Genomic DNA, 12,191 nt, shown 5'->3' with positions numbered 1-12,191 from the left:
GGCGAGCCATCCGTTTCACTGTTAAGGTCCATTAACTAAAAACAGATGTTTTTTAAAAAATATAACAAACCCCACCATATTAGAACAAGTTTCAGAAGAAAAATATACATATTCCACAAGGTAAAATACATAAAATATTCAATCAACGGATAATTAATTGACACTACAAACCAAAAATATACAAATACATAATATTTTGTATACCAAAATCCTTAAATTTGGCTACACATATCATTACCCAAATTTATCAACCATTTTTAAAAAAAAATTATTGAAAACAAATATATTTCAATAGAATTGTAAAAGTAGAGGAGAAGAAGGAGAGAAAAATAAAGATGAAAAAAAATTGCCCAAACAATATAAAAAATGGAAAAGAAGTTCAAACCTAAGTATTTTTTAAAATATGGCCGCTAGTAACTCTAGAAACTTTTAGAACTTTTAGAATTTGTTATTTGGTTATATTTATGAAAATGAATTTTTTAAAAATATTTATATTTATTACCTATAATATAATAATAAAAAAATATATTCACTACAAAATCCCAACCTCTGACTTAATAGTTTAATACATAACCTTTAACTATAGTTATATTCAAATTAGTGTTGAGCATATAAAATTGAATTTGGGACTGCCAAACAATGTGCAATTTTTTAAATTCATTTTATCAAAATTTATATTTTTATAGTAAATTTTGTATAAGCAAACAATTACAACCATATATTATATTCATGTCAACTAAAGGGTTCGCATGACTTTTATTGTTATCTTTCTTTCTCTTTTTTCGATTAAGTTCATTGATTACTAATAACTTTATATTTGTCACGATTATGAATGTTTTTTTCCTAATTTAAAAGTTGAAAGTCATTATTCATAACAACCATCAACGTGAAAAATAAAAAACGTGAAACATTCATTTATAGAATTGAAAGTCTATTAGTGATAAGTTTTAGTATGAGAAATTTGAAAAGAAGAGCTCAAAATAGTGACTAGTCGGAGATATTTAGGTATTTTATATGTTTGTGTCTTATAAACAATTGTTTTATTATTGTGTTTAATAAATATTTATTTTGTAGTTAAGTTTTATTTATGCTAAAGTGACAACACTACCTTCGTTTTCTCCATTCCGATTTCAAAACATTGTCCCCTCACATGTTGATCATTTCTAGGCCTTTGCAAAATACACACAAATATATATTCTGTTTGCCCCAATCTTTTATTATATTATATTTTAAAATAGTTTATCCTCTATTTGATTAAATATTAAATAGAAGACAGATTAAGTAATTACTCTGTAAACATTTTAATCAGAAAAAAATCTATTCTTTCTCCTTAAACTTCAAATTGCACTTAACTAAACACTAATTCAATTTTACTTTTAATTAGTTATAGTTGGAAGTGAAATTTGACTCTCAAATTTTTAAGACGGAGATTACATCAAGACAAACTTTATTTGACTTACAATTTGATTTTTAAAACTCTAAATTGTTGCACAAGAAAACATATATTCTCTCACAGATTGAGTAACATTTTCTAGTTTGCTTTTTCATTTTTCATTTTCCTCTTCCACAAGTTTTCTCTTTCACTTTGCTTTATAAAATTACAAATTTGTAAATTCGTTTAAGGATTTAGTTAAACATACCAAATAAATTTGAGAGTAATAACCATGTTTCTATTTTTACTTCTCCAAGTGGAGAGAGGTCCAAGCTTTAAGCTTTAGAGAACCCTACCAAAAACAAAATAATAACAATAATAATAATAATACAACACCAACTGGAAGATTGAAATGGATTTGAAATTTGAGGTGTCATTTTAAAACCCACCAACAATAATGCCACGTCATAGGGTTAATTGTAGAGAGAGTAATTCCCACGTGCCACTCGCCGGTAGCACGAGTACCTCGACCCCCCGATTCCCCCTCGCCGCATCTAACTCATCGTCTCTTCTTCTATAAAAGCCCCCAACTACAATCCCCGCATTGCCCACTTCTGATCCTTAGGAGAAGCGTCTTCATAAACGCTACTTCTGTTTTCTTTCTTTCCTATTTTTCTTCCTCCTCTTCTCTTGATCTCTCTTCCTTTTCCATTCCACAATGAGAGAGTGCATTTCCGTTCACATTGGTCAGGCCGGTATTCAGGTCGGCAATGCCTGCTGGGAACTTTACTGCTTGGAGCATGGCATTCAGGTTTCCTCCTCTCTCTCTTTCTTTCTCTTTTTTACTTACAAGTTTTCGCTTTCATCATCTCGTTGTTTTTTGCTTTCGGTGGTTGTCTACGAATAGTTGTTGGGGCTATATGTTTGAGATCTAGGGTTTTGTAGTGTGAGTCGTTTGGCATTTCCCAGATCTGGTGTTCTTTTGTCTCCTAATTGGTGTAACGTGGTTTTTTTTTTCACTTAAGAATACACCTATGTGCTTTCGTTTTAAGTAGATCGACCACATTTCCATCTGACATTAACTTCTTTGGAGCCCCACTTTGAACTTCTGTTCAGATCCTTGCATATTTACCCTCGGTTGCGTTTTTTTTAATTTTTTTTTTAATGTTCTAGTATATTTTGGTTTCTAGTCATTTGTAAATGTTTTCAACAAAACTGTTACCTTCCTTATGAAATAGGTTGAGGTGTGATTTAATCAATTTCTTGTTCTGGGTATGAGTATTTCTATCCGACTTCTTTTTTTTTTTTTTTTTTTTTTACACCATGTGGACTTTGTATAAGCGGACCTGCCGACGAGGAAGAAGTTTTAGGATTCACGTAATGTGGGATCTGGAATGGTTCTATTTGATCACACACGACATGCAAGTACTGTAGTGAACTTGAAAGTTGAAACATTTGTCTTATATAGCTCGGTCTTTGTGGTTGAAATTAGTTTAGCATGTTTTCTTTTGCTTAATTAATGGGATTTGTTCACGTAACGGTTCTGTTTTAACGAGTTGCGTTTTCTTGTACTTTTGACCACTGGCATTTTCCATGTGGTATACTTACAATTATCACTCTGAAATACTTGAATTGGTGGAATGGATTTGTGGAATGGATGTGAAAGTCTTGATCTTATATGTATATTCTTCTTGCATCCCTGGACATGAAATATAAATTAAATGCACTTTGCGAATTTTTACAACTGAAATCTGAATGCATTTTATATGGCTCCTTTGCAGCCCGATGGACAGATGCCTAGTGACAAGACAGTGGGTGGGGGTGACGACGCCTTCAACACCTTCTTCAGTGAGACTGGTGCTGGAAAGCATGTACCTCGTGCTGTTTTTGTAGATCTTGAGCCAACAGTCATCGATGAAGTCAGAACAGGGACATACCGCCAACTCTTCCATCCTGAACAGTTAATCAGTGGCAAGGAAGATGCAGCTAACAATTTTGCACGTGGCCATTATACGAGTAATCCATCCGTCTCTTCCTTTCTTTAGTTAGTTCCTGTTAACCATCCATTGTTTTAACACGTTTCTCCTTTTTTATTACAGTTGGTAAAGAAATTGTTGATCTCTGCTTGGATCGTATCAGAAAGCTTGCCGACAACTGTACTGGTCTTCAAGGTTTCCTCGTTTTCAATGCTGTGGGTGGAGGAACGGGTTCGGGTCTTGGATCCCTTCTGCTGGAACGTCTTTCAGTGGACTATGGGAAGAAATCCAAGCTTGGATTTACCGTTTATCCCTCACCGCAGGTGTCCACATCTGTAGTTGAGCCTTATAACAGTGTCCTTTCAACTCATTCGCTTTTGGAGCACACCGATGTTGCAGTGCTACTTGATAACGAAGCCATTTATGATATCTGTAGGCGTTCCCTCGACATTGATCGACCCACCTACCAGAACCTCAACCGCTTGATTTCTCAGGTACGAATTTCATTCATTGGCCTCCCAACATTTTCTTTTTTTGATTTGATATCTAAATGGTGAAAGTCAAATGTTAAATTCCCAGGTGATCTCATCTCTGACTGCATCTCTGAGGTTTGATGGTGCACTGAACGTGGATGTTACTGAGTTCCAGACAAATCTGGTGCCATACCCCAGAATCCACTTCATGCTTTCATCATACGCTCCTGTGATTTCAGCGGAGAAGGCGTACCATGAGCAACTCTCTGTTGCAGAGATCACCAACAGTGCATTTGAGCCTTCATCCATGATGGCCAAGTGTGACCCCCGTCATGGAAAATACATGGCCTGTTGTTTGATGTACAGAGGAGATGTGGTTCCGAAGGATGTCAACGCAGCTGTGGCTACCATTAAAACGAAACGAACCATCCAATTTGTTGACTGGTGTCCAACAGGATTCAAGTGTGGTATCAATTACCAGCCACCTACTGTTGTACCAGGCGGGGATTTGGCCAAGGTTCAAAGAGCTGTATGCATGATCTCCAACTCCACAAGTGTTGCAGAGGTCTTCTCCCGCATTGACCACAAATTTGATCTCATGTACGCAAAGAGGGCTTTTGTGCATTGGTACGTGGGTGAGGGTATGGAAGAAGGTGAGTTCTCTGAGGCCAGGGAGGATCTTGCTGCGTTGGAGAAGGACTACGAGGAAGTCGGTGCTGAGGCGGGCGATGATGATGAAGAAGAAGGAGAAGACTATTAGGTAGGAAAGAGGTTCGTATCTTTCCACATGAGTAGTTTCCCTTTAGTTTCTGTTACGGTGTTGTTGCTATATGTTGTAATAGCCATGTGCTTCGGTTAGCAGTTGACTATATTTGCAAATGCGTCCAGAGGAGTGATGCAGCTCGTCGTGAGATTGCTTGCTTTAATGGTATCCACATTCTACTTCAATGGTGTTGTGTTGTATGAATAAAAAGCGTGTTTTCCACTTCGATAGGTGTAGTCTGTTTTCATAATAATATTCCATTCTTTTCTTAATGCCATTATTCATCTTTTTTTTTTTCCATTAATGATAATTCATTCCATTCCCAAAGATAAACTATTTACATTTTATAAATAAAATAAAACCTTCAATGAACAAGGGTTCAATTCCTCTTTATTCAGTTCCACAAGACTTTATTAAGTTCCACGCTCTTTGCTCCTACTAACCGTCCTCCGGACTATCCGTATGAACCTAGCCTTCGGACCAGCTGAGTCAGAAACATTGACATCTGCGGAATAAGTCAAAAACAGACTTTGGATTCAGAGTTCTCAGACTGGTCAAGAGAGATTGATCATTCCCGATCGAACTACTACTACTTCTCCTATTTTTTTATTTTGTAAATTTTGGTATTTTCGATAATTTCCTACTAGTAGATAGATTTTATTTTTTTAACAAATATTAGATATTGGATCCAGAATAAAAAATTATAAACAATAACAAATTTGACAAAATATTTACACAATAACTATCCATACAAAATTAAATTTTTATAGTTAAAAATATTTTAATTTGTTTAGTTACTTTTAAAAATGTCCCATAATTAAATTATAATATATTAACTCAAATAACCATCTATTTTCACACTATGTTTTGTTTACAATTGAATGTAGAAAGATTATTTTTTTAATTTATTATTATTATTCTTTTGAAAGATGAATGAATGAAGATGTAATTCTCATCTAATGGTAAAACTTCCTATCAAATGAGCATTGAAATATGTATTAGTGTAAGAATAAGAAATTTTGAACCAATTGTAACATGTTGCAGAATTTTATATATTTAAACCAATCTCATTATAGATGCTAAATAAATAAAAAATCTACATAGTTGGGTCTAGAGGATAAATTTTAAAAAATTTACTCAGAGAGTTGAAAACTCTTCAAAAAAACAAAAAGACTGAACCACCACGATGCAAATATTCATCCATGACTCCAAAAAGATCAAAGTACTAAGAGATCGAACTTATGCATGAAGATAAAATAAATCACATCAAATCATCACAAATTTAATCCTACGAAATACGTTTGTTTGCAAATGTGTGCAAACAATTAGAATAGAAATCTGAAAAGTAGGTTGAATTATAAAAAATACACCAAAAAATTTCACATGTTTGAAAAGTATTGATATTCTTTGAAAAGTAGGTGACACACTGCTTCAAGTTTCAATAACCTTCTACTAGTTTTGAAAACTGAATGGAAGATCATAAGTAAAATTAAAACATCAATCTTGTGTGGTTGATTCAGACGTGGAATAACAAAATGTGACATGACAACATTTTTCTTTTTTTAAAAAAGTATTTTGTGATTGAAGCCACCATTGTTCTTCGAAATAATTTTATGGTTAACTGGAAAGTTTAAGAAAGTAAGTGAAATAAAGATGAAGCATGTACTTAAATCAACTTTAAATATTTAACCTAAAGTTTATGGAATATGACAAAAAAAGACACGTCATAGAAATGCGGACATTTCTTTTTCAGGTGCCAATCACTTGGAACGACTAAGCAATTCAATGCATCCCCTGCCTCTTCTCCTATCTATACCTTTCTTTTCCCTTTCTGCTTTCTTTTAGATTCAATTAAAATTATCATTCCATTTCCATCCTTAATCGAACTTACATTATTCTAATCATAAAGTAATCTGATTCAACATATAATAATAAAAACATTATTTCATATATTCCTTTCACGTTCTTCTTTATTTGCCTCGAACTTTAATTTCTTCACTCTCCCTTTTCAGCCCTTCGCATAAGTAATGGAATTACACATTCATAGGCAACTTATAGGCCTGCTCAACTTAAAGCTAAGCTAAAGAGGTTGCTTTACTTTTTGGGATTCTCAGCTTCCAATTGCTGTTTTCTTTTCCAATGCGATGGAAAAGGAAGAACAGCCCGAGTTTTGTTCTACCCCTGATCTTGAACACCAAGCCAATGGAATTTCAGTATGTTTCTTACTATTTTTCTGTGATGGGTTTTGTCTTTTTGGTTTGTTTTTGCATTCCTTCCTTCCCCTTTTGATTGATTTCATCAGTTGAGTCTGTTGCAACACGATGGGGACCGTAAAAGTTTGTGGGATTTTGCTTTTCGTTTTCGATCTTGTGTTTAATTTGTTCTTGTGTTTTGAGATTTCATTATGGATGCTAATTAGAAAAACTACTGTTGCTAACAGAGTAAGAATGAGAAAAGTGTATCTGATGGGACAGATGCAGCAAAAAAGGCCAAATCTGGAAGCCAATTCTTAGAGAATGGGGCTCCCCATAATCAGCATTACACTGCGCTTCTTCAAAGAGCTCACTACCCTCAACATGCAGAAAAGCCTTCATCGCCAACTGCCCCTGCCGCCGTGAACGAGCGACTTCAGCTGCCGCAAAACGCCGCTAATCTTCCGCATCAGCTTAGCCAGCCTCCGCAGCCGCAGCAATTTGTTCTTTCTTCACAACCCTTTTGGGTACAGCCACAGCCGAGTATTTCCTTTGGAGCAACTGAAGGTAGCTGGCAATCTCCGGTGGCGATTAGCGCTGGAGCCTCGCCGATATGTCAACCCCAAGCTCCTAATTTCTATTACCCTGTTGGATATCCGACGTATCCAGGTTTTCCAGGTGAGTTTCAATTTGAGGACTATTTGGTAGAGTAATTCTGTGAGGATTGCTTGATCAATTAGTGGGTGTTTTTCAAACCTTGTTTGCGATGAATGCGATGTACATTGATCGGTTTGAGTTTTAAAATTTGAGTCTGAATTTAATAACAGGTTCCAGGGATGGCTCAATTTGGTGGGGTCAAACACAACCAATACTGTTTCCTGGATTGTCCAATTATCCAAGAGCTTCATGTGGTTTTGTATCTTCTCAATCTTGGCCAATGCCAATTCCTAGTTGTGTAACATCATCCTCTGGACAACCCCTTTTAAGAGGAGTCATCAAACCACCTGAAAAGCTTTCTCAGAAGCATCAAAAACTTTGGGAAGCTCAGGTTTGTCATAAGATTCATCTTCAGTTTATGTGATGTTTCAGATGTTATTGTAATGCTGATTTTTTCCTGCTGTTTGATGCAGTCTGCAGAAAATGTACAATTGTGGAGTATGATAGGAGAGTTGCAGGGGGAATTAGCAGTCTACAAGGGCCGCTTGAGTAAGCTTGAAGCTGAAATTTCATGCTTACGATCTGCAGCTACTAATGAGCCTGCTGTGGAAGTTGGAAATGATGACATTATATTGAGGGGACAACCAGCAAAGCGAGGAAGGTCGAAACGAGCTACAGCTCCAGTTGGTTCACAACCTCCTTTGCAGCCGCGTACACGAGTAAGAAAGCCAGCAGTTGCGAGGACAAAAGTAGAAGAAGCAAAACAAACTCTTCTTGGAAAAGATAGCTTAAATAAGGCGGATGATAATAAACATAAATATTTTACTTCCCTTGACATTACAAAGCAAGACAAGAATGAAGACATTTCAGCTTCCATCAATCAAAACAATGGGATCGTGGAGATTGATGATGACACTCTCAAGATGCCTGTCTCTTTAGACACTCAAGTTCTTGAACAATGCTCTGAAATTCACCCATGTGGAATTGAATTCAAGCCACCATCAGTATTGAAATCTAATTATGAAGGTAATCACAGTTCAAAAAACACTTGCTTAATCCTGTCTTCCAAGAGTTCCTCAACGATCCTGATGTTGGTTATACTAATACATGTAAAGAAAATTTCATATGGTCTTTAGGAATCATCTCCAAAGACTCCGAACCAAATGACTTTAGTATAGCCTCCCCAACAATCTACACCAATGGAAATGTTACCAGACAAGGAATAACTAGGTGGAACTTTAAACTCGAGGGCGGAACGGCTGAATTGGGATTTCCTCCTGCAGTAGTACACAAAACGGGGAACGAAGAAATGGCAGATGAATTCAGCTCAGGACCTGAAGAGATTGAAACACAAAATGGTTCCTCCTGGTGTTGAAAGTAAGCTCTAAATGATCAAATGTTGTTCTACGTCCAATATTAGGTAATACACCAAAATGAGCCAGATACTGGATAATTCTGCCCCAATTGGCAAGCTACTGCCACTTGATGGAGATGGTTTGACCAAAATTTTGTACAAGGGCAGAATGGATTCAGCTTGCTTAATATGGTACGACTTCAACCCAAATTACTTATACTAGAAAATCGTGCATACTCAAAATTTGTCTATTGTAACTTGCCTTTTTGTTCTTAATTAGTGTCAAGATTCAATATACCACATAAAAATTGCAATGTTATTAGTAATATTGCATGGAAAATTATGAACTGAAAGTACAATCGCACAAAACCTGGAGAGATGGGCGAAAAAACCATTACAACGAAATTTTGGCACTACATGTGAATATAGTATCAAATAATTGGGTCATTTTCATTAGTACATAAATTCTGGAAAAAGTTGTCTACATCTAGTGTGTGTGTGATCCGGATACGGCGGAAGAATCTTTACAAATTCATTTTACATAGAAGATGACGATGGATAATTTAATCAAAACGTTGATCGAAGGAAACTCCAATGGTTTAAAATAACTATAACCTTAGTTAAGTTAATAGTGGACGATATGTTTCGCAGTTGAAATCGAACCCTTAATTTGTGTTGCACTAAAAGTCGTTCGTAAGTCATGTCGAACCCTACATTTAGGTCCTACCTTGCTACCAACTCTGCCATTGTTGGAATTCACTCCGGAAAAAAAACTGTGGTTTGATTTGGATGGCATCAAACCCAAATAGGGGTTTTAATTGGAATTGGAAAGGAGTTTCCTTTTCGGAGTTTCCTTTTTCGAAAAGGAAACTTTGAATAGATACCCATATTTTAGAAAGAGAACTTATCTTATCTTTAGGCATTTTTGAAAAATAGATGGCATGCTTTTATCTTTACCCATTTTCAAAAATGGAATTTTTATCAAAACCCATATCCTAAAATACGAAAATATGAAACCTTTCTCTTTCTTAGTTTGCTAAAGTCCCATGGTTAACAAGCCTAAAGCCAAGTCAGAGAAATAGATTGTGTGGATTGGAAGAGAACCCTGAGATCATCAAACGTCAGAAAGAAAACCTTCCTTTTTTACTTTTTTGTTTTTATTTAATAAAAAGTCCCCAACGAAGCCTTACCATTCGTATCATAGTATAGACTAGTTTTGTAAATCGAGAAGAGTCAAATTATGACTCTATCATAATTCATAAGTCATAATTCATGAGAACTTGCCATTCCTATAAATCCATACGCTTTTCTTGGTCTAATCTGTTAGGCAAAACTCCATGCCTCTCCTCCAAATCCGGACATCCAAATCTCTACATTAACACATAATTTACCACTTTCTTTCTTATAGCCTCTAATGGCCACCGCCACCGTCACCGTCAACCCTCCTCGGCCAAAACTTGCCTGTTTCTCCTTCGCCGCCTATGCTAAAACTGTCATCGACCATCTCAAATCTCTCCAAATTCCCGTCCATCCTGGCCTCTCCGACCCTGAATTTACATCCGTCGAGTCCACCTTCCGATTCTCTTTCCCGCCGGACCTCCGTTCGATCCTCCAAGAGGGTCTCCCAATTGGGTCTGGTTTCCCCAACTGGCGATCCTCCTCCACTCAACAGCTTCACATTCTGATCAATCTCCCAAAATTCTGCCTCCTCAAGGAAATTTCTCAAAGAAAATTCTGGTGTCAATCTTGGGGGGCCCAACCTGATGATACGAACGACGCTGTTGCTTTGGCCAAGCAATTCTTGGACAGAGCCCCTGTTCTTGTCCCCATTTATAAGAACTGGTACATCCCTTCCGCCCCGAACATGGCCGGAAACCCTGTATTTCACCTTGACGATGGGGAGATTCGTGTTTCCAGCTTTGACTTGGCTGGATTCTTTCAAACCCATGAATATTCTCAACTAGGTAAGGCTGAAACGGACCGTTTAGTGATCGATTCACCAGCTTGGGCGGCCACAGAGGCCCGAGCAGTGGAATTCTGGACGGAAGTGGCTTCGAGAAAGAAAGCGACGGGGCGTGAGGTAACGGAAGGGTGGTGGAATGAAGGAGAATTTGAAATGGGGTTGGACGGATGCCTTGAGGACGTGTTTTGGAAGTTGCGAGAAGGTGGGTGGAGGGAAGAAGATGTCAGAGATATGATGATGATGGACCGCCATGATCGGAGCTTGGAACAGAATGAGGCGACAATGGAGAAACTTAGAGTATCAGTATGTGAAATTTTGCTTAGTGGGGGATGGAGCAGAGACGATGTGGTGTACTCTCTTGATCTTGAAGGCCATTCCGCCAGTGTTATTCCTGAAGAAGAATCAACATTTGAAATCAATCTTCATCATCAACATCTGCCAATTAGAATCCCTCAAGTAGAACGCAAGATAAAGCCCCGGAACACCACCACCAGCCACCTTAAAATGCCCCCATTTTTCTTTGCACCACATCGGAATTTAATCCTCTAACTTCTTTTTGTCTTACTTTTCCTCTTAATTAGCCTAGTTTATCTTCACATAAATGACTCCTTGTTCATTACGTAAATTATACAGTGTACATAACCACACATTCTTTTTTCTTTTGGTTAATAAAAGGAGAGACGATAAAGGTCCAATTTTGATCCCACCGATTCATATTTCATGTTGCATTGTTTGTTGGCATTATTAAATATTAACGTAGCATTCTTTCTTTTTGTTGTATTCGGAAGAAAGGGAAAATGGGATGTCATGTCATGTGGGAGGTTACGAAAATGACCTTATGAATGAAGTAATATGTTTTTTACGTTACAGAAATAATATTCCTCTTCATCTATTGATGGGGCGGTGGCGTTCTGAAATGGGCAGCCGGCGTTGACTAATCAGAGAGGGAAACTGTTAACAGCGGTGACTGAGGGGTCATCGGAGACCATCAGCTACGTTGACGGAGAAATAAGTGCCTAAAAGTGGGAGTCGGAAACCGACTTTTGAAACGAAAAATCCGACGAATCGGTCAAGATGTGGACTCTCTTACGCGTCGGTCTAAAACGGGTATTGATGACAAGTCTATTAATGGGCAAATTCTAGTTCTACTTAGTTTAGGAGAATTAATTTATTCTACTTGCCATAATAGCATTGTACAGAGCTGTTATATCCTAAATAATTTGGTCTTACTGGCTCCAAGAAATTTAGGATCCATTCTCTACTGGATCAAAGTTGTAATTTAACATAAATTTATAACTAAAAACTAGCAACTTTTTTTAGGAAAAAAAATAACAAACAAACTATAACATACGTGTATACTAACATTTTTACATAATTGCAAAATTAGTATAATCTATCCATTTATAGACTCCTATTAATGATACATGTATAATCTAATATA

The 12,191-nt window shown here is 36.7% G+C and overlaps 3 protein-coding genes across 5 annotated transcripts; all 3 read left to right on the top strand.

Annotated features, from left to right (window-relative positions):
- Positions 1-1,862: 1,862 nt before the first annotated feature.
- On the top strand, positions 1,863-4,861 carry LOC101217909 (tubulin alpha chain). The gene is made up of 4 exons (XM_004143369.3): positions 1,863-2,183; positions 3,154-3,388; positions 3,472-3,842; positions 3,928-4,861. The coding sequence occupies exons 1-4, from the start codon at positions 2,091-2,093 to the stop codon at positions 4,579-4,581; spliced, it is 1,353 nt and encodes a 450-aa protein (XP_004143417.1). The 5' UTR covers positions 1,863-2,090; the 3' UTR covers positions 4,582-4,861.
- Positions 4,862-6,393: 1,532 nt separating this feature from the next.
- LOC101204298 lies at positions 6,394-12,162 on the top strand. 3 transcript variants are annotated; one of them, XM_031886502.1, is made up of 6 exons: positions 6,394-6,797; positions 7,025-7,454; positions 7,604-7,824; positions 7,907-8,459; positions 8,549-8,979; positions 11,621-12,162. In XM_031886502.1, the coding sequence occupies exons 1-5, from the start codon at positions 6,729-6,731 to the stop codon at positions 8,806-8,808; spliced, it is 1,533 nt and encodes a 510-aa protein (XP_031742362.1). In that variant the 5' UTR covers positions 6,394-6,728; the 3' UTR covers positions 8,809-8,979; positions 11,621-12,162. The 3 variants fall into 3 exon arrangements, with proteins under 3 accessions (XP_031742362.1, XP_031742363.1, XP_031742364.1); XM_031886504.1 differs by having other exon boundaries at positions 6,400-6,797; positions 8,570-8,979; XM_031886503.1 differs by lacking the exon at positions 11,621-12,162 and having other exon boundaries at positions 8,549-9,127.
- Positions 9,376-11,456, top strand: LOC101204059. The gene has a single exon (XM_004143483.3). It carries the CDS (start codon positions 10,202-10,204, stop codon positions 11,297-11,299), a length of 1,098 nt encoding a protein of 365 aa, XP_004143531.1. The 5' UTR covers positions 9,376-10,201; the 3' UTR covers positions 11,300-11,456.
- Positions 12,163-12,191: the final 29 nt, after the last annotated feature.

The sequence above is a fragment of the Cucumis sativus genome, chromosome 6 (assembly GCF_000004075.3).
Source record: "Cucumis sativus cultivar 9930 chromosome 6, Cucumber_9930_V3, whole genome shotgun sequence".
NCBI classification, from domain to species: Eukaryota; Viridiplantae; Streptophyta; class Magnoliopsida; order Cucurbitales; family Cucurbitaceae; genus Cucumis; species Cucumis sativus.
Note: the sequence above shows the minus strand (reverse complement) of the source record. Positions and strands in the feature narration are given on the sequence as shown.

Coding starts and splice junctions, on each gene's coding strand:
- LOC101204298 (XM_031886502.1), top strand. CDS start 6,729: ATGGAAAAGGAAGAACAGCCCGAGTTTTGTTCTACCCCTGATCTTGAA. Junction 7,455..7,603: donor GACGTATCCAGGTTTTCCAG/GTGAGTTTCAAT, acceptor ATTTAATAACAG/GTTCCAGGGATGGCTCAATT. Junction 8,460..8,548: donor ATTGAAATCTAATTATGAAG/GTAATCACAGTT, acceptor ATACATGTAAAG/AAAATTTCATATGGTCTTTA.
- LOC101217909 (XM_004143369.3), top strand. CDS start 2,091: ATGAGAGAGTGCATTTCCGTTCACATTGGTCAGGCCGGTATTCAGGTC. Junction 3,389..3,471: donor TGCACGTGGCCATTATACGA/GTAATCCATCCG, acceptor TTTTTATTACAG/TTGGTAAAGAAATTGTTGAT. Junction 3,843..3,927: donor TCAACCGCTTGATTTCTCAG/GTACGAATTTCA, acceptor TTAAATTCCCAG/GTGATCTCATCTCTGACTGC.
- LOC101204059 (XM_004143483.3), top strand. CDS start 10,202: ATGGCCACCGCCACCGTCACCGTCAACCCTCCTCGGCCAAAACTTGCC.